Source organism: Falco cherrug, chromosome 4, assembly GCF_023634085.1.
Source record: "Falco cherrug isolate bFalChe1 chromosome 4, bFalChe1.pri, whole genome shotgun sequence".
NCBI lineage: Eukaryota > Metazoa > Chordata > Aves > Falconiformes > Falconidae > Falco > Falco cherrug.
Genome location: NC_073700.1, coordinates 45,734,640 through 45,755,607, shown reverse-complemented (window position 1 = coordinate 45,755,607; position 20,968 = coordinate 45,734,640). Strand labels below are relative to the sequence as shown.

Genomic DNA, 20,968 nt, shown 5'->3' with positions numbered 1-20,968 from the left:
GGTGGCGGGCAGGGACCCCCACCCAGCCCACTGCCCACCCTGCCCAGGGACCATCCAGGGGGAGGAAGACCCTGAGCCCCCCAGAGGGTACCACCCCGCCGAGGGGGAGCTGGGCCCAGCCCCCCCGGTGCACTGACCCTGCCCAGCACCTGGCTGGCAGTCCCATGCCGGGGGGCAGGATGCAGCCAGACCCCCCTGTGCAGCTCTGGGGGTCCAGAGTGGCCAGAAGTCCCAGCAGCCCGGGTCGTGCTGCGGTGACACTGGGGGGGTCTCCCCATGGGGCTCCGTGCCCCGCTCAGACCGCGCTCTCCTGGTAGTTGCTGTCCTCCAGGAACCGTGTCAGCCTCCTGCTGGGGCTGGGCACCGCCGGGGCCGCATCCTGCCCTGGGGCCACGGCCCCCCCGGGGTCCTCGTCGCTCTGTTGCTCCCTGGCGATTCCCGGCACGTCACGGGGAGAATGATGATGATGAGGAGGAGGCGGCGGCGGCAGCTGCATCCTCCCCGTGAAGGATTGGCGCAACCACAAATCAAACGCGTTAAACCAGCTGCGCAGGGCGAGCGCCGGGCGGGGGTCACCGAGGCGGGGGGGTCGGCCCTGCGCGCCCCCAGCCGCTCTGGGAAGCCCCGCGGGGGAGTCCAGGCCGCCCTGCTCGGGCCAGCGCAGCCGCCGCGCCCCCCGCCTGGCAAAGCGGCCCCCGGCTGCCACCTCCGGTTCCGCCGGGAGCCCGCCCCAGGCCGCGCCGGCGGAAGGGAACGATCGCGGAGCAGCAGCCGCGCCCCCGCGCGGAGCGGTCCCGCCGGAGCAGCTTCTCCCGCCGGCCGCGGCCCGGGGCGCGGTGCGGAGCCGGGGCTGCCCCTGCCCGCGGCCCAGGATGCTGCGCTGACGACCGGCCCGGCCCGGCCCGGCTTCCCTCTGACCCCGGGTCCACACCCGGGTCCCCCTCCCGCCTCTGGGGACCCCCCCATCCTCGGGAACCCCCATCACTCCCGGGGACACCTCCCAGACCCGGGCCCCCCCACGCGGCCCGCCCCCGAGGACCCCCCTCCACCGCCGGGAGCCTCTCCCTTTCCCGGGCCCACCCCTGCGGCCCCTCCCCACCTCGGGACTCCCTCCCCCCCGGCAGCCCACTCCCCCCCCACCCCCGCGAACACCTCCCACACCCGGAGAGCCCCCACCCCTGCGCCCCGCGGCCGGGCGGTGCTCGGCTCTGCGCCCCGCCCCTCCCGCCCTAGATCCCGCCCCTCCCGCGCCCCGGCCCCGCCTCGTCTCGCAGGGTCCCAGCTTAGGCACTGAAGCCCCGCCTCTCCCCAGCTGCCCTCTTTCGACTGGACAGCGTCGCCCGTCAGTCAGAGTCGCGCCAGTCGTCTATTGGGCGTCGTTGATGGATTTGGCGCGCCGCCCGCCTCCTGCGGGCTCTGGCTGCCGCTGATAGGCGGCGGCGGGAGCCGCCCCCCCCCGGCTGGGCCGCGGTCGGTGCCTGGCAGCCAGAGGGTCGGCGCCGCCATCGCCATGGGCACCCGCGACGACGAGTACGACTACCTCTTCAAAGGTACTGCCGCCGGCCGCCCCGGCCCCTCGGCGGGCCCGCGGCGGCGCCGGGCCCGGTCCGGCCCGGCCCGCCAGGCTCGTTGCCCCGGGCCGGGGGCGGCTGCCGCGGCCTTTGTGCGCGGTGGGGCCCGGCTGGGCCTGGCACCGGTCTCGCTGCTGGGCTGCGGCGGGGCCTTCCCTGGGCCGCCGCGTCGGGGGAGCGGCGGCGATCCGCCTCGGGGCGAGGGCTGGGCTGGGGGAGAGGCCCGGGGCTTGGGCCGGGGGTCGCAGCTGGCGGCGGGGCTGGCGGTGTGGGTCGCCCCTGGCGCCGAGCGGGAGCAGAAAAAACTTCAGCTTCAAGGGGGAGCGCGGTCGGCTGCGAACTGACCCTCATAACTGAAGCCGGGAGGCTGGACGGTGTTCCTGTGGCCCTGCCTGGGGTTGTTTGAATCATTCTGTCACCGCACCTGTGACAAGTCAGGCTGTCAGGGCTGCTGTGCGAGGGGAGGGGGCCGCCCCGGTGGGCCTGGGGCCGCTCTTGGTGCGCTGGCTGGGGCTGTTTTTATTGCCATTGCTGTCCTGCCTGTGTAAAGGCTGCGGCGGGTCCCTGGCCTGCCCACGCGACGATGCTCGCCTTGACCCTTTTGCTGGTGCGTCCCACAGCCCTGCCTTTGAGGCCCATGGAATATGCGGATGGGTGTGAAACCCTTCGTGTTTCCCAGCCTGGCTCATGTCTGGTCTCCTCCAGGGCTTGGAACCCTCAGGTCCCTTCGAAGAGCTCGCCGCGAGGCGAGGTTCAGGCTGTGCCTGTGGTGCTCAGGGGGTCTGGGGGGTGTGGGTCGGTGCTCGTCCCCAGGAAAATTCCCCGGGAGTTTGATGTCGGGGAACGGTGCACATACAGGAACGCCAACAAGTGCAGCAGCGGTTCCACGCTTCCTTGTTGATGAAAAGAAAGACCAATTACTCTGTTGGAAATATTTTATGGATGTATTTGCCTGTTTGGTGTATTTGTTTTACAGTCTTTGAGGTAGTGGGTAGAAAAAACCCTTGATTTCTTCTCTACCTGTAAAGCAGACTGCCCTCTGAAAGTATGCAAACTGTCTGGCTTGAAGCTAGTTTGCTTCTGAAGTCATTCCACTGTCAGTTTTCCCAAGTGACTTAATAGCCAGGAACTTGAAAGCCCAAAAATTTTCTTTCTTTTTTTCTTTCTGTGAATAGTCAATGAGGTAGGCAAAACTGCGTTCATCTTTCAAAATACTTACGCCACTGTGAAACACATTTTTAATTTTATCTGGAGTGAAACTTAATCTAAAGGTATTTGGTCAGGAGCCCTGCTGTTGTGTTGGTGCTGCAAAGTGACTTGGCATACTTTGTGGCACTTAGTGAAAAACAGGGGCGAGAATTGGCCTTTTTTCTGCATCTTTTGGGTAAGGGTAGTTGTGTGGATGGTGTTTTTTTGAAATAAACCCACCCACAACTCCCTTTCCCTGTCTAGTCATTTTTGCCTTTCCTCTTTCTAGGCTTTTGGGGACTGGGCAAGAAATGGTGAATATTGATGGGACCAAGTGGGATGAGGTCTCTGCTGTAGGACCAACTTCCCCTTCCTTTCCCATCTGCCCCCTTTCAATAATGGAATTAAATATCAAGAGGGATTGACTTAATTAAAAAAATAATATCCAGGGGTTTGACTGACTTCTGGTTTAGCCCCTTCTTAGCTACACAGACTGCTTTTGAACTCTCTTCTATCAGGCATGTGTAGGGGTCGGGGTAGAAACAATGGTGGAGGAGGGTTGCAGTCTGGAAGAGATTATTTTTAATAAATTTGAGGTTTGACCATTTCCCTTGCCACCAGTTTCCAAAGGAAATTTGGTTGAACTCTGATTTTAGCATTTACAATTGCACTTGTTTAGGAGACTTGCATCCTTGCACTGTAATTATTTAGGATGACTCCAGTTGAATGCAGCGTTGCTTTAAAGTCATGGGTTTTACTTTTATATATAGTAGATCTGGAGCTGCTTGTATAGGAACTTCTGTTGTTTAGCATAGATTATATTAATCACCTTTATGAAAAGTTTTAAAGCCCCATTTCTCGTTAGTCTCTTTCATGTGAAACGCTGCCTAGAAAACAGTTGTTTGGGGCTGAAAATGGCCAAGGTGTTTGTAGCAAGAGTTTTGTGCGTAGCTGGCTCGCTGTTCCTGGTGTTCCCTCCTTCACACTGTCCATGCGCTTCTGCTTCAGCCCCGGCCATTTCCATAGGGCTGCAGGAGCGTTATTGGTTTATCTGGTCTAGCACACAGTGGGCGAAAACTAATTTAAGGTTTGGTGGCACTCTGGGGATGCGAGTGTGGTTATAGTCAAAGCTGCTCTGCCAAAATAGTGCCTCTTTATTCCCGTTTGCCATTTCTTTTGTGTGCATCACGACAGTCAGAACTGCTTATTTTATTGATCGCAACAAAATGTTGTTTGTTAACAAAATGACTGAGCCAACCTTTGGGAGAACAAGCTGAATTCTGTGTGCAGAGCTGAGCAGAATAATGAGGCTGTGAGGATCTTGTAGATGCATTTTGGTGATGTAACCCAAGCAAAGCCAGTGGTTCAGGGCTCTGTCCCCAATTAGTTTTGTAGCTGGGGTGGTTAAAAAGCAGGAACATTCATGAGGATTTTTGAATGGGTTGGATCTGGAATTTAATTCCTGTCCTTTTAATAGTCATTCAAGTATTGGAAGCCTTGTACCTATTAAAATACGACCTGCACATTCATTTTTCTCTCAAGATTAGCTATTATCAGTGTTTATTTTAAAAGCTAAATTTGGGGTTGTGCACATGTATGCTGGCTCATGAAAAAGGAAGGAAAAACCACCCGTAGGAAAAAAAAAGAGCTTTCTTTTACCTTTGTGGGAATTTAGACTGCTCTGATTAGAGCTTAAGCCTAACAAAGGCTGTGCTTATTAAAAACAAATGCACAGCATATTAGTCATCAATATCTGGCAACCTTATGTACTTAGTATTTATAATGAACTCTGCTTATGTGGTCTCTGCTAGAGAGCGCCTTAATCTTCTTGATTGTTCAAAAGAATATATTTGCCAGATTAATAAACCAGTGTATTTAAAATTCTGTCGCAAACTTGATCTTTTTTGAAACTTTTTTTATTACCGACAACATATTGCCCTGGATTTTTAATTCTGTCTTTTGCTTGTGTTGTACCAGGGTCTGGAGGTCTGGGTGGTGGGATCGCGCTCCGCTGGGGCGGCCGGGGGGGTGCATGCGTTGTGTGGCCTCGCGGGACATGGGAAGCACGGTGACGATGGTGGCAGATCTGAATGCTTTCCCGTTGATAAATGGGTGACGTGGTGAACGGTGACCCACAGGCTGGCACAGTGTGGTGGAGGAGAGGGAAAATCGGGAAAGACTTGAAGGAGCAGTGCCACGATTCGGGATGTAAACAGGGCACAAAGTGTGGCTGGATTCTATGCTTACAGCCATCGGGTGCTGGTTGTTGGTTCAGGTCACTTCCCAGTTAAAACCAGTGCATCTTTCTATTAACCACTGTGGCCCTGAAGACTGTTTAGGGAGTGTGAGTTTATCAGTTCTGGTGAGATGTTTAGGGAGTATTCAGGCTCTTAGATCTGATTTGAAACTTTCTTTTCTACTCTGTTGAGACTGCTGCATTTGAACATGCAATGCTGTCTGGTAGTCTGTTCCCAAATTTAGGAACTTTCCCAAGATCTAATTGCTTAGTCCAGAATCTTGAAGGTATCTTCTTGGTCAGTTCGAATAGACAACAAAAGTTTGTGGATTCTCTCTGCATGGGGGCCTCCAGTCTTGGCATTTTTCCCGTGAAAGTGAAAACGCTCGTGTAATGCTCAAGATTGAGAAGTACTTGGAGACTGTAAGGTGGAGAGAACATTATTTACTGAGCTGGGATCTGGTTGCCTTCCTTTGTTACCTCTGTGTCCAGTAACTTCTCAAAAATGCTCTCCTAGAAGCTCTGCTGGAATGTGGAGCAGCCTGGTAGAGAGGAGCCTGGTGCTTTGCTGCCAGGTTGCAGCAGAGGCAAGTAACCCCCTAAAAGTAACACAGGAACCCTGGAATTTTCTCCCTGCAGCAGATGGAGTTAATGACTTGAGAGCCATTTGCATGGTTAATGCACAAAGCTGATAATTTTAAAATGCCAGAGAGGAGGTGGCTGGAACCTGGAGAGGTGGCTGTGCTTTCTCGAGCTGCAGATTCACGAGACGGTAACTCCCTTCGGAAGCAGTTGGAAGCTTCAGGGGTTTTCCAAGCTGGACTGGCTTGTGTGGTGGATGTTTTTACCTCCTTCTGGTCATGGTGAGGGTTTTGCTTGTCGGGTACAGCCTGCTCCAAGCCAGCAGATCGCTGTGCAAGATGGGTGACCTTCGTTCTGTTCCTGGAACGCCCCGTGGAATTAGTGATGAAAAACTGTTTGTCTGGAAAATAAAGCTAACAAAATCCTAGAGTTAGAACTCATAATAAAATCTTCTTTATAGATCTGTTCTCATGCCCTAAAAAAATGGTTTAGGCTGTTTGCCAGCGAAGGCAGAGCAGTGTGAGGAGCTGATTTAAGCTATCCCGGGTGGGGAGTTGTGGCGCCTTGCCACAATCCACTGGCTGCTTGTTCCTGCCTCTGTTGTATTTTGACTGTTCAGCTGTGCTAGCACAATTGTCCGTCTATCTGTGCTGTCAGCCGGATGAGATGCTGGGAGGGGGTTGGGGGGGAGAGCCCAGAGCGTTTCAGCAATCTCCCTGTGCAGCTCAGGAGCCGTTGCAGGGCTACAGCAGAAGTTTGGGAATGTGCTAGCAGGGGTGGGGAGGTATGCGAGCTGCCCGAGCGCGCTGCCAGAGCTGTATCCTGAAACAATGACCTGAGCAGAAAAAAAGCTGTAATAACACTAAAAGGCGAGTACAATCCTTGGCCCTGGGAGAATGCTGGCAAGCTCATTCTGGACGTGTGTAATGGGAAGAGCCTTCCGTAATTTGTTGTGGAGGGATCAGGAATGTTTTCTGCCTGTGTCTGCTTTTTGATAGGAAAAGCAGATTGTATGAATGAGGAAGATCAAGAAATCTGTACTTTGAAGTGAAGGAGGAAATATTCCCAAGGTTGAAGAAGCCTCACTGTGACTACCTTTATTCTTTCTGCTCAAGATACTGTTAGCTTGAATACCAAAGTCATATGTGACACAATCTTTGCTGAGAAGGGAGGATGACTTGATTGCTTTCAGCCTTGTTTCCCTTTAGTTATCTCTTGCCCTGGTCAGTGATACAGGGATTGACGAAAACATGCCTAGTTGTGTTAGCTGCATAGTCAAGAACCTCCTATGACAAGTCTTTGTCTTTGGAGTTGTGGATGAGAAGGTGTGGTGGAGAGCCTGGTCTGGCGCGGCCGGGGTGAAGCAGCAGCCGGCGGAGGGGAATGGCAGAGGTGTGTGTCTTGGGATCCGCGGGGAGCTTCAGCCCCGAACTAGGGGGAAACTCCTGCTATCAGATGTGCCTTTTATTTTCACAGCTCCTTCCGGTAAAGCTGGGCTTTGTGTGCTAAAGATCTTTCTGCACTAACGTTTTTCGGTTATCATGGCAACACCTCGTGTGGAGGCAGAGATTTTTAGCTCCTTTTACTTCTCCTGCAGTCTACTAGAAGTTGTTTTGCTGGGTGAAGTTCTTCTTTGCTTTGTGTCTTGTCTGTAGCGTCAAACTATTGATGCTATTTTCCTCTATTTCCCCCTTTCTGTGGTGAACGTGTTTATGAAGTATTGAAATAAAACACCCTGTGTGACCCCAGCAGGGACTGCAAATAATTGTATGCTTACGTGGTTGTTGCTTTTAAAATAAGAACAGAGTAAGCTTATACTGGACACAGGCTTTTGTCAGGCAGACAGCCTGTTGCTGTGTTCTTGACTGTTTTTTCTTAAAATGTGGGTTGCAGCCTTCCCCTGCGAAAGGTCCAGCATGCAAGGGACATCTATTTACCTCTAATTACTGGCTGTAGCAGCAAGGTTTAGCTGTTGACAGTCCCTGTAGCAATTTCTCATTTCCATCTCTGAGGAACTGAGCAGCTGCTAGCAACAAAAAGGCTTGGGGCTGTTTTGGGGCTGGGGAAGCAAGTAAAGTCCGAGGTGGTGTCAGCATAACTTTCTCCAATGTTTATCTGACTGTGCAACTCCTCTGGGTCCTGCCTGCAAGGCAGCGTAGCAGCCAGGTAGCACATGTGTCAATGCTGGATTAATTTTGAAAATAATGTCTTTTGTTTCAGTTGTGTTGATTGGAGACTCTGGAGTTGGGAAGAGTAACCTTCTGTCACGTTTCACAAGAAATGAGTTCAATCTGGAGAGTAAGAGCACCATTGGGGTGGAATTTGCCACCAGGAGCATTCAGGTGGATGGGAAGACGATAAAAGCGCAGATCTGGGATACTGCAGGACAGGAACGATACCGTGCCATTACCTCAGCGTGAGTACTATGTCTTTGCTCAGGCTAACAGCAGAATTTGAGCAGAGATGGTGCAGATAAATTTATGGGTAGAGCATTAACAAAGCATATCTGGGACACAGGACAAAATCATTGCAACAGGCTTCAGTGTAGATCCAAGTCTTAAGATAGCAAATACTTCTGTGTTCCTTGCTTAATATAATGAAAGTAACTTCTAGATTCTAATGATGTTATTATAGAAAAAAAATGACAGTTTAAATAAAAAACTTGGGGAAATTCTGAGTCTTGTGATTTGTGGTTTTCCCTGCCCTGCATATGCTGTCTTCATCACACGGAATGAATGTCATTGGTACTGTTTGGCATCAGGTGTTAGTCTCTGCATGGTAACTTACTGCAACACCTGTGGCTTCTGGTCTTCGTTGCCCCCTCGGTCTCGAGACTGAGGGTATTTTTAGGACAGTCTGCAGCCACAAACTCCCTTGAAATCTCAATGACTTTGAATTAGTCACAGCCCTGAAAATTAGGTCCAGGAGTGCATGCTGAATAACCAGGGAGTAGGAAGGCAACTCTGATAATGCTGAGGCTGCAGCATTAGGTACACCTGTATTTAGAACAGTGGTGCATGGCACCTTGTTAATCCAGACTGTTTTAAGATGTAACCTCTGGGTGTATCTGTTTCTGTGCAGGTAGTAGGCAAAAGTACTTCTTAGAGGAAAAAAAAAAAAAAAAAAAAAGGAAGCCTTGTTGTAGGCCTAGTTATCCAGGGCATATTCTGATAGGCAAGTTGAAATATTTTAATGTTACAGATGTATATCTGTTTTGAAAGGTACCAGCTTGTTTCTGAATCATGCACAGATTGAGCCATTTGTATTAAACTCAAGGTAAGGGGAACTTTTTCCTTGAGGTGAAATAGAGTATTGCAGAATAGATGGGAGAAAAAAAGAGGAGCGTGGAGCCCAAAGGGATTATCTATAGGGAAGAAATGTAAAAGCAAAGTAGTGTAGAAGCGGAGGTAAGTGCCAATTTCAAATTGCTTGTTTCTTATAATTTTTAGTGTGTTTTCCAGAAACTTTTTTTTTCTTGATGACCCTTAAATTGTTCTTACTGCTGTAAACACGCAGCAGAAAAACTGCTGGCTGAGCCTGGTTTAGCAACAGACTTGGCCGATGAGAATCGGGGATCTGCAGCCCTGTGATCCTGCCTCTCCTTCGTGCTGGCACCGGCTCTTGCTTGACGCGTTGCTGGGCCAGTTCAGCTTGCTAAGCCAGCAGAACACTAACCAGCAGTAAAAAGTGAATGTTTTCTGCTGACTTGGTGCCCCAGATTGGTTCAACAACATGTCAGACAGGTGCTGGTGGAGCAGAGGGGAAACGGTGGGATTGTGTGGGAGAGATGGACGTTCCGGGGCTGCTGATGGGCAACGGCTTATGCTGGCCTCAGCCCTTGGCTTGAGTGGAAATGAGCCTGAACCTGCCCCGAGGGAGCACACTCCGTTCTCATATTATGTGCTTGTGGATGTCAATATAGCCCAGAGTTCCCCCTCTTTAATTTTTAAGAGGGACAGGAGGTATTTGAAAGATCAGCAATGAATACCGACATTTTACTAAAAACTGGTTCCCTAGTAGAAAGGTAAGTTGTAACTTCACAGAAACCTTCTGAAGTGCATTGTGAGTTTTCTTGCACGCCGTTTTAGCAGACGAAGAATGTCATGGCTTCCGCAGTCTCTTCAGCATTTTCTTACATACATTGGAATTTTTTAGGAATGCCATTAAAAAAACCCAGCATTTGGAACTGGGGTTTAGGCTTAAACTCCCACCCCCCCGCCCCAACAACAACAGTATTTGCATCAGCACAACTTTTCCCGACCTGGGGGAATGTTTTTAACTTTTTAGTAGTAACCATTAGAAACAAGTTGGATTCCAGGTTTGTTGGTGTAACTTGGAGAGCTCTCTGTAAAGGAATGTGCCTTGTGATTTCAGATATTACCGCGGTGCTGTTGGGGCTCTTCTTGTCTATGACATTGCCAAACATCTCACCTATGAGAATGTGGAGCGCTGGCTAAAGGAGCTTAGAGATCACGCAGACAACAATATTGTCATCATGCTGGTGGGTAACAAGAGTGACCTGCGCCATCTGAGAGCTGTGCCCACGGATGAGGCTCGGGCTTTTGCAGGTTTGTAGACAGTGTGTTCTGGCTTGGTGCTTTCTGAACTTGATGATGTTGGTGCAAGCTGTAGTCACGCTGTTGTTGTCCAGGACTGAGCCTTCCCCTCACGTTTTATTTTTGATCCTAAAAAAAGCATTTAAGTTTTTTTAAAAACTAAAATATCTTGGCTTACTAGATAGCATGTGTGGGTTTTGGTTTTGTTTTTTCTTTTTTTTTTTTTTTTTAATCTAGTGGTGGTACATGTTTTTGAAACGCTGTTCTTGAGTTGGCTGATAGCTGAAGATTAAACATTTCCTCTAGCCAGGCTAGAAACAGTAAGCAACGTTTAGAAGAGAAAATTAGAGGCCTAGTTCTACTGAGCATGTATCAATGTGGACGCTGCAGATGAATACTGAACCTTCTCTTACATGGTGTAGTTTCTGCTCCAGAGCACTGATGTATATAGTAGTGTCTTCTAGTTTCATTTAAATGTTTCATTTAATGTTTCATTAACTTCTCATTTCATTTAAGTTTCATAAAATCATCAGTCTCGGAGATTATCAGTTGCGGGGAGAAATCAAGTGGGCTATGTGAGCTGCTGCCACTGCATGAGTTGTCCCTCTTCCTTATCTTGCAGAGCACTGGTCAGATACTCTTGCCCTTACAGGCCTAGGGACACTCAGCTTGCTTTTGTGTGGCCGTCAAGCTTGGAGGTGGAATTTAAATGTATAGCCTTTAAAATCCTTCTGGGAATATTACTAGGGCTTGCTTAAACTTGTTTTCTGAAGTTTGCTAGTAAGCAAGTACCCTGTGGTTAGTAAAACCACTTTAAACTTTCAGGTGAATGAGAAGTGAAGTCTATGTAAGAGGAGCAAAACAAGTTAGTAGGCACCCTGTAGAGTGTATTACTTTGGTCACTTTGTTCAGCATCTTTTTTTTTTTTCTGCCCTTGACTTCCTACTAAGGCTGTTTTACATAGCTAGTGATGGTACAGGTGTTGCTGTTTAAGCTCTGTGACTGAAATTTGCCTGTATCTGGGCAGGTGGTATGATACTATTCTAGGCGTGATGTTTGGGTGTTCCTCACAGTCCTCTTTTTTTTTTTTTTTTTTGTAATAAAAAACCCTCTTGCACTGTAAGAGGAAAGAAGAAAACAGACTGTATTACTAGGAGCTTTATTGTAATTTGGAGGTAGGGTCTGGTTAGGAAAGTGTAGGTCTGTGTATGTTTTGGGGGTTGCAGAGGAGAATTGTGACTCCTGTTGCGGCCAACATGCCTTTGCCTGTGCTCTTGCTCAAGGTACTTCTAGGTGTGATCTGGAGCCAAATGAGACTAATATTGTGTTGCTTGACTGAGCAAGGGCTGTGGAGAGGAAAATGTTCTCACACTATGGAAAGGCAGCGGTCAGTGGTGACGCTGCCAAAGCGCTAGAGGCTAAATAAATGGTGCACCAAGTTGTTCCTAGTGTAACAGGAAAAAAAATAATTAAAAGAGATCGTTCCCTGGCTGATTTGGCCTAAAAATAAGGTGAAACCCTCAAAAGTAAAAAAAATAATAATAAAGTGCTATTAAAGCTTTTAACTGAACCACTTGTTATTTATTCCAGAAAAAAATAACTTATCTTTTATTGAAACTTCTGCCCTGGATTCAACAAACGTAGAAGAAGCCTTCAAGAACATCCTTACAGGTATGGTTTGTTATGGATTCAGAGGACCTCCTGGGGTAGTGCATCATCATTGTGGGCACGTTTTGCAGTTATCTAGAACGTGTTGGAAATGATGTTTAGTTTGCCAGCCTTCTAACCTTACCTGTGTGTTCTGCCTCCCATCCACTTTTCTGCCCAAGAATCTGGAGGTTTCTAGTCTCTTGATGGTCCATAAAAATCAAACTATTGCAATAGCACTGTTGTAAAGGTGCTGGTTGTTCTGTGCCTGTGTAAAATCTAGGCGGTGAAGCCACAGCCATGCTAGGAAGGAAGTTAAATGCTCCAGGTTGTTCTCTTGCACCAAAGCAGACTGGTACGTAGTATTTTTGTTCTCAGCTGATGGTACAGGTTGTAGTTGACTGTGCAGCAACAGCATAGCTGCATGTAGGTTGCCTTCTGGGAATGTTCCTGAAGAGTCCCAGGAATTGTCTAAGAACATGATAGTGGTCACGGGCCAAAGTGAGGCCAAGTCTTATGATTTCCACTGCCCAAGAATGTTCCTCGGCGTGTGTAACTGCTGTAGGTGTGGCTACTCAGTGCACAGTGTCTGGTTGCAGCTTCAGACTTGCTGTATGTGTGGGACTGCTACGTGGCTTGTGCAGTAGGTCCACTGCACATAGTATCTGAGAGATTCCAGGTAGTAGTACTCTACTACTTGCTTTCTTCCTCTTTCAGACTGGGGCTTAGAATTTCCGTTCCTTAAGGTCGAGCAGTTGCCTGCATATATTTTCTTGGCCCTGGAGTAAGGGAGCACCCTACTGCACATGAGGCCTAGGATTCACCAGTAAAGCTTTATTGGTGTAGGTACACCAGCAGTAGAAGTGGGAAGCACACAGAGCAAGAGAGATGCTCTAAAATAAGTACTGCTCATCTCTGTGTTGTTACTTCAGTTGGGGTAGGTAATTGTTACCGAACTTGGAGTCTGGCCTAATCTTACTCTAATTTTAGTTAGACTTTAGTTTGTGTGAGTGTGTCAGCACCGTATGCTTTAGCATTTTGTGTTCCAGAGGATGTATTATTCTTGCACCAGGCTGAGGTGACTCCGCATTTGGGTAGCTCTGTGCCTGAGTTAATCTTCGGAAGCAGGGCCCTGGGAAGCATGGGGCTCTTAGACCCATGGGTGTTGCAAGGAAACCAGCATGGGCCTGCAGGACTGCTGAACTGGAGCTAACAAACCCTGATAAACCTGAGCATCTCTGCTTTCAGAGACCCTGCCTTCCACTCCATGTTCTGTGATAGTCATATCTCAAAATACTCCTTGAGGCCACAGGGAAGCTGATGTTTCAGAGCAGTTTTCCACTCCAAAAATGAAGTAACTGACAAAGAACCCTTAAAAATCATATCTAAATACAAAGAGGGCTATCAAACATTGGGTATTGGATTACTGCATGAGATCTGAATTTTGCCCTAAAGAGGGGAAAATGCCATATAATTTGTCAGGATGTTTGTTCTGTCTCTCAAAAAGCACTTTAAGATCTGTACCGTGAGCATGAAGAGTTGGAAAGATCCAATTCCTGACTGTTGCTTACTGTAGCTGAATTCTATACTGATAAACTGTCTCCTGTACGCTGTTTTGTAAAGTTACGCCTGATTTGCATGTTCCACAACATCTCAAGATGAGCATTTTCTGAGCTTTATTGTGGCCAGATACTGATTTCGGTTAAATGAGAATGAGCCTTTGTTCTGGTTCTACTTGATGATCAGGAAGTGTCTGGTGTGTGTTAATAATTGGATGTTGACCAAAGAATTGGCTTTGTATTACTGTGTCTTGATGTATGAAATAAGGGTTTATTAGTAGGAAAAAAGCTGAATTTTAGTAGGGTGAATTCTGTAAGGCAGGCTCTTATAGGTTTCTTTTGCAGAGGTGTGCAGGGAAGCAATAAGAAGTGTTGGGATCACTAAATCTGGTGCTGGCCAACTCTGTAGTCAGAGGAAGATGACCAAGGAACGGCAGGTAGGAGAAAGAGGATAGTCGGGCTGCTCCTCTAAGTAAAGAGCCTGGCAGCCTAGAAATGGGTTGTATTTTCTGCCCAGCAAGGTTTGTGGTGGTAGAGCTACTGGTGAAGCAAGTGGAGAACGTTGCTGTCGAGATAAAGCTGCAGAGAAGAGCACCTGGTGCCTGAGCTGGGACTGTCTTCTTGCCTTCTAGCAGATTCACTGTTTGTCTGTGACACTTGGCTGGATCTGAGACAACTTGCCTGGCGCTTTGAGATAGTATCCACAGCTTTAGTGCTCTGAGCGCTAGTTCAGCAGTCACTATCCATCCTGTCTTCCCTTGCCATGTTGTCCTGAGACTGACCCTGGGTAGGGAACATGGCCTAAGGTTGCTCTAGGAGGGCGCCCCGATGCCGTCTGCTCTAGCAGATAACACTTGGTAGGCCAGAACTCGAGCTGAGGTCAGGGCTGGGCAAACAACTCAAAATGCTATCTCTTAGGAGCATCCTGGGCTCCCAAGAATGTTGAGATTCTCCAGTTCAGGTACAGTGGGGACATGGCTAGTAAGACTGAGTAGTCCTGAAAAGCTTATTCCTAAAGTGATTACCTGGGGGAGAATCATCCTTCTAAGGGAGGAGAAGAAACCTGGGAAAACATGCTGTGTAGAGCAGTGAGTTGGGAGCCATCACGGGGGACCTGGAGGAGGGAAGAGGGTGGGAGCAGCAGGACAGGAGTTTCCTTGCTGGCCACCAGTTTGAGGGATCACTAAAGACGGGCAGGGGGGCACGAGGGACCGAACCAAAGAGATGCTGCCCCAAAGAAAAGAGGCCTTGGCAGTGACTCTGAACAGCTAGTATTAAAATACACCACTGAGCACAGAAGAAGATGTGACAATCTCTGTGCCGCTCTACCCTTTTAGCAAAAAGAGCTGAAGGTAGCCAGGGGCAATGAGATCAGTCTTGGGTAAAAGGTTTCTATTTTAAACAATGTAAATACGTGCAGCTTCTTTTTGAAAACAGATAAATACGTAAACAAAACTCACATAGCCTCCCATGATTTTTAATCCTTACTAAAGACTTTGGGTGTTGCTGTTTTGAGGCTGTGGCTCTGTGAATGCGACCATAATATTTACCACAGGCTTCCAGGGAGGTACTTGCCCTTTTCCTGCCTCACAATGGAGGGAAGTTGGAACGAGGGCTTATAGTCGGTGAAATAAGTAGTTTAAAAACCTTTCAACTTAAATTATTTCTCCTAACTATGCAGTTGAAATGGTTTGTTTCTGAAAGCTTTTAACCTGGCAGTCTCTCTTCAGCGGTTACAGCTTTGTGGATCTGTGTGCTTTTGGGCATAAATTAATTGGAGTCAAATACATTAATTCCCTCAGGAAAAGCATTTTCGGATCAATATAGGGCTTTATGGAACTGTGTGGCTTTTTACTGTCATAGGTGGGAAAACTGATTTGTTGCAGAGAGGAGTAGGCACTTCTGCCATTTGATAGCAGCAGCTTGCCAGAAGATAGTGTGAAACAGGTAACAGTCGCTGCCGCTGTGTGGTGACGTTTTGCAAGCATCCTGTTGAGTGGTGTTTCAAGATGATGTTGCCCATTTTCTTTAAAAAAATCAAAAATAAGATGATTCCCTGTTTTCCTGCTCCCCTTTCATTTAAAAAGCCTTTTAATAATATCCATGCTCATGGAGTCATTGAAAAAGAATGGGTTAGGAAGCACTCACTGTTTTGGAATTTTTGTAAGGAATTTTGTCTTTTCCAGACAGAGCTGGCGTGTCCATTACAGAGCTGGCAAGCCAGCCAGATGTTACATGCCATAGCTGGTCAGACTAGATTCCCTTTCACAGCTCTCAAGTTAAACTCTTCTCCTTCTTGGGTTCTAGCATCTTCTTTGACAGCTTGCTCCGATGTGTGTGCGTGCTGTGTTGGAGGCAATGTCTTTCTGGGCTCTAACGAGTTTGTTCTCGTTTCAGAAATCTACCGCATTGTTTCGCAGAAGCAGATTGCAGATAGGTCTGCACACGATGAGTCTCCTGGCAACAATGTAGTCGACATCAGCGTCCCACCAACCACCGATGGACAGAAATCCAACAAACTCCAGTGCTGTCAGAACCTGTGACCTCCTGTAGATGACTCTTGTGCCCTTCACTTCGTCTGTGCTTCGTTTAGAAACTTGTGTGCACTTCTTATCTCCTGTGATTCAGTGACTCCCTCTTCCCTCCTCTACCCCGTTCCCAAGTCCTCCCTTTCATCTTAGAGCTTTAATTGTAGGGCTAACATTCCCCTGCCTCTGAAACCCCCTTCAATGTGGTGACTTTTGGGCTTGAAATGTAGGCACTGATCTGATAGACATGTTTGTGTTGGAACATCTGCTGCTGGATATTATCCCATGAAACACTCTCCTCAAGTGGTTTTGGGTTTGGTTTTTTTTTCTGGGAGAGAAACCATGGTGACTTGACTATAACAGTTGAAGAAATAACTACATTTAGGTGACAAGGTTTTTCCCCTCCCATAGTCAGATATATTTTTCTGGTGTTTCTGTCAACATGGGGGAGAAATTAAAGAAAATAGCTATCCTACCAAATGCTCTGTTTTCTGTCCTGATAAAGTCTCACAGTGAGGTTTTTAGTGGCTGCACACACATAAGCAAGCTGTTGAAAATAACATTACTTATTATGTAATTACCCCTAATACAGTTAGTCTGGCTGTGTAGTTTACTGTTTCCTGCTTGGGAAATCTTTCTCTATTCTTGTTTTATTTGGGAACAATGAAGTATGTCTGCATTGCTTTCTCTGCCACCATGAATGCCTGTGCTGCTTGTGCAGGCTTTTTTAAGTGGCTTAATATTTATTCATGGCTTATGTTAATCAGTTAACATTATTGTACAGTAAGTGCCAGCATATTGATTTCAGAAACCTTTTGCAACCTGTACAAGTAGGCTTATTTTGTACTGTAGATCAGTGTCTGAAAGCAGGGTCTTCTATAGATCCAGGGTTTTTTTGCATGCTGCTTTTTCTCTAGATCCCTCCTACCCGTGTTTGAGTGAGTGAAGCAATATTTTCATGTCACGTATATACCTGCACTTGTAAGGGTTTTGGTTGTGTAGACAAACACAATACTTTATACATTTTGTAAAACTTCTGCAGAACCATAGCATCTTGAACTTCCTCTTCATCATCTTTTCACTATTGACCTTGTGCATAATCTTCTTGACCTCTACTAAAATGCATAATATTAAGATTTCACATAACTACTAACCTATTGTTTTCCTCTTTCTCTGTCTTACTGAATTGCAGACTGTAATTCTCAAATGATTGTACTTCACCTGATGTAACAGATTTGTCATCAGCAGGGCTAACTACTATAATACTTTGTTTTGTTGAATGGGAAGAATGTTATCACAACTTCGTGTAGTCAGTCTCTTGCTAGCTTGTGAAAATCTTCTATGATGGCTTTTCATCATTCACTAGCTCTTACGCACTTGCATCCCCTCTGGTATATGCTGAATGTTATGATGAGGCAAATACTGGGTGAAACTGTCTAAAGGAAGAGTTGGAGATCATCTGCTGCTCTCTGAAGGGCTAGTGAAGCAATTTGCAGTGAGTTTTTGCTCTGTATTCTGAGACTGTACCTCACTTGATGAATCCTACCTGCATATTAGTGAGTTGATTTTTCTTTTCTGATACAAAGCAAATATGAAACTGTGAATTGTGCTTGAAGGGGAACTCTGACATTCCAGTCTCAACTGTTCTGTCTGGTTATGTAATAAAATTAAGGGCGGTTAACTCTGATGGCTTTTCCTTTGTAAGATTTCCAGACCTATGCCTATAATTTTGTACTGCATGCACCTAGAGGGCTGTAGTTCACAGCAAGGGGTGCACGTGGTGCTGAGCACTTCCACTTCTCAACTTTGTTTAGATGATACTTTCAAGGTGAAGGGGTGCATGCTTGCAGCCTAATGCCATTGAATGAGGATACAGATCCCTCTAGTCATCAGTGCTCTGTCCTAAGGGTGTCCCGGTTTGGGAAGCGCTTTCACCACTTGGTCTTTACTTTAATAGCATCCTGTTGAGAGAAGGTATAGCCAGAGGGAACTAGAGATGTCTACTTTTTGCTGGTCCTAGACCAGAATGTGATGAGCAGTCAGTATTTAGAGGGCTGGCAGATGAGCATGAGCACGCCATCAGAGAGAATGGAGAATTCGGAGATGGTGAAAATACTTCATTCAAGAACAGGTGGACACTAGTGGAGCTGGGCTCCTTGATTTTCAAACAAAACTTTCTATGAAGAAATTAGTTGAATAACATGAGGAAGAACCATGCTGTTAGAAGACTTACTAGTTCAGGCTGATGTGTTAATGTGTTTACTCGGCAAATTCTATTCTTAACACAAAGTTTATAGAATCTATGTGGCCTGGTATAAGAAGCTGAGAAGCAGTTTTGTCAATTCCTTGTCTCTTAAAAGAGATTTTTCTTTAGTCTTTGACTTTGTGGAAGGCTCTAAACTTTGCCTCAGAGTCCCAACAAAAGTTTCATCTCTAGGGCTTAAGTGCTGTTAAATTGTATGGGTACTGAAGAGCCCTTGTACAACTTCATTGCGCATTGGCTAAAGCCTCCTCAGAGCAGGTGGATCTTGGACCCCATACTGTGCATGCCAAGGGGTCTGGGTTGTTTTTGAGATCCGTTGTGTGACGTGGAAAGGCTGGCTGCCTTTTGCAGCAGGACTCTTTGGTATACCCGAGATGTGGGAAGCACGTGTGCACACACAGAGCTTGTGTGAGCACCATGAATGAAGCGGTGGTTTTACCTGCTGTGGGCACACAGTTTTTTAAGCTAGGTGTTAACCCTTTCCCAGATTGCTGTGCTGCTCTCCAGGCAGTTAAGAGAGACGGCCCTCCTGAGGCTTTGAGGCTCTTGTGCCTAGACTAAGCACAGGGCCACTAGTGCTGGTAGGAAAAGAACAGTGGACCAGTTCTGCCTGGTAAAACCGTCTGCCTGTGCATAGACAGAGGAAAATGCTTTTGATCTCAAGTACCCTGCTGTCCTGCTGAAAGCACTGTGCGCTCCTTCAGAAACTATAGCTACAACCCAGCCCACTGCTGGTGATGGCTACTGAAATTGCAGAGGGGAAGACCTGGATGGAGGAATCCAGAGGAAGCTTGAACTGTTGGAGAGTTGTCTGACATTCAAAGCAGCTCTCCAATAGGCCAGACTCCTTAACCATGCTTTCCTGATGTGAAAATAACAGTTAAATGTGATCTCAGCTGGACTGCTTCATACTGCAACTTCCCTGGCTTTGTGTGTCTCTTGGTGTTACAGCCAGGAAAATAGAAAAGGTTCCAGCTCTCTTCCGTCTGCCGTAAGAGGTTTAAGGGCAGAATTTGGCTTATGTAAAACTCCTGATGACAGGGGAGCTGCCTGTAAAAGAAGGAATATGTGCTATACTTGCTTTACTTGGATGTTGAGGATGACTTTCATTGAAAAATAACACTAAAAACCACTGGGTGCTTACCACCCAGTGTCAGTAATATAAACCTCCATTGAAGGCTCCTGCTGATGCTTAGAATGGGTCCTCCAATGTAGAATGAGACAGGAGTCTTTTCTGCTAACTACCCTATTAATTATGGGGATAGTAAAGGGCAAAATTCACGCATAAAAGTGATTTGGTAGTGAGCGTGCAAACAGGTAACTGGTAGAATAAATTCACTGGGTGGACTGCCTCAATCTAACTTCTTGGTGTTGAGTCAGATGCTTACAGACTTGGTGAGTTAAAGTCTGGGATCTCCACGGAGAGTTTGTAGCCTGCACAGGACAAGAAAGTTTGCTTTATCAGAAAGTTTTAAAGCTCCATACTTGTATAAATGTAAAAATCCAGTTGAGGAGTGACTGCTTGCTACTTTGTTAAAAAGATTTTTGTGTGTGCTACAGAGACCATGCGAATCTGGTGGAAGTAGAAGGCACCATGGTCCCTTCTTCCCCCTGGGGCTGCTTCTCAGCACTTTCAGCAGGTTAGAAGCAGTAGAAAAGCTGCTGCATCCTAGAGATCCTCCCGTTTGGGTGCTGATTCTGTTAGATCACTTGTAATGACGCCACAGTGTGTGGGAAGGATGGTGAGGGGGTTATCCCTGTGTGAACAGGAGGGAGCACTTTCAGCTGGACGTGCCAGGATGGCCAAGGATTGGGCTGTGCCTTTTGGGTAGGGCACTGACCAAAAGCGGCTTGGAAAAATGTACAGTAGGTATTTTCGCTTCCCAATGCTTTGATTCCTGCGTGCTGTACTGTTCCAGAAGTTGGGGATGGGATCTGTTTGTGGGCTGATTATGGTTGAGTTTTGCCTCTGCTTGGTGATTGTTTCCCTTCCAAACGTGAAAGAAGAACTTGCTTGGAGATTCTGGACTCTGTAGAAGAAAAAGGATCCTAATGAAGTCAGTCACTTAGGGAGGCCTTTTTCCTTCATTAAAAAAGACCTAGGAAAGACAGTATTAAAGGTAGGGGCCTGAATTTTAAATAAGAAAACAAAAAGTGAAGACTTGACTGTCCTTCAAGCAAAATACAGCGAGTCAGGGCTGAGGTTGGATTCTCTTGATTTGGAGGCTCTTAATAGAGTCTTAATAGGTGATACAGTTTAAATGGTGAATAATGGAATGTTTCCGTGAAATTGCTCTCTCCACGGCTGCACTGTTTCAATAAATCACGGTTAATTCTTATTTTACACTGGTCAGATAATGCACAGTAGTGTTGTCTATCAGGCTTTGTTAGGCTACAAATAGCACCGGCCCTTTATGCAACCCAGAGGAGAGGTTCCTTTAATTTACTTTTATTCCTGGTTCCTGTGTTAAGTGCAATTCACTTTGTAAATATGCCCATCACTCGTTTTTTGTGCATGGTTATGATGTATTGTGGATATAAAGATTGCCAAATCATACCGCGCGTGTCAAGTTCTGTTCCAAACGCAATTGTACAATAAAGCGGAAAAAACCGGTGTTGGCCCAAAGGCCGAGCGCTGGGGCCGGGGCCAAGGGCCTTGCGGGGGGCGGCTGCCCGAGGCCGGGGTCTCCGGGTCTCATCGGTCACCGGGGCTCAGCCGATGCCCCCGGCTGGGGGGTGGGATGTTCCCGAGTGGCTCCTCCCGTCGCTTCAGCGCCCGGCGTTAGGCCTCGGGGGGGGGGCCCGGGGCTCCCGGCGGCCTCTCAACAGCCTGTGCTG

General features: G+C 47.5%; 1 protein-coding gene across 1 annotated transcript; it reads left to right on the top strand.

The window, feature by feature from the left end:
• Positions 1-1,405: 1,405 nt before the first annotated feature.
• LOC102047131 (ras-related protein Rab-11B) lies at positions 1,406-20,687 on the top strand. Its single transcript, XM_055708123.1, has 5 exons — positions 1,406-1,550; positions 7,798-7,993; positions 9,952-10,145; positions 11,724-11,804; positions 15,737-20,687. The coding sequence occupies exons 1-5, from the start codon at positions 1,511-1,513 to the stop codon at positions 15,880-15,882; spliced, it is 657 nt and encodes a 218-aa protein (XP_055564098.1). The 5' UTR covers positions 1,406-1,510; the 3' UTR covers positions 15,883-20,687.
• The last annotated feature ends 281 nt before the right edge of the window (positions 20,688-20,968 follow it).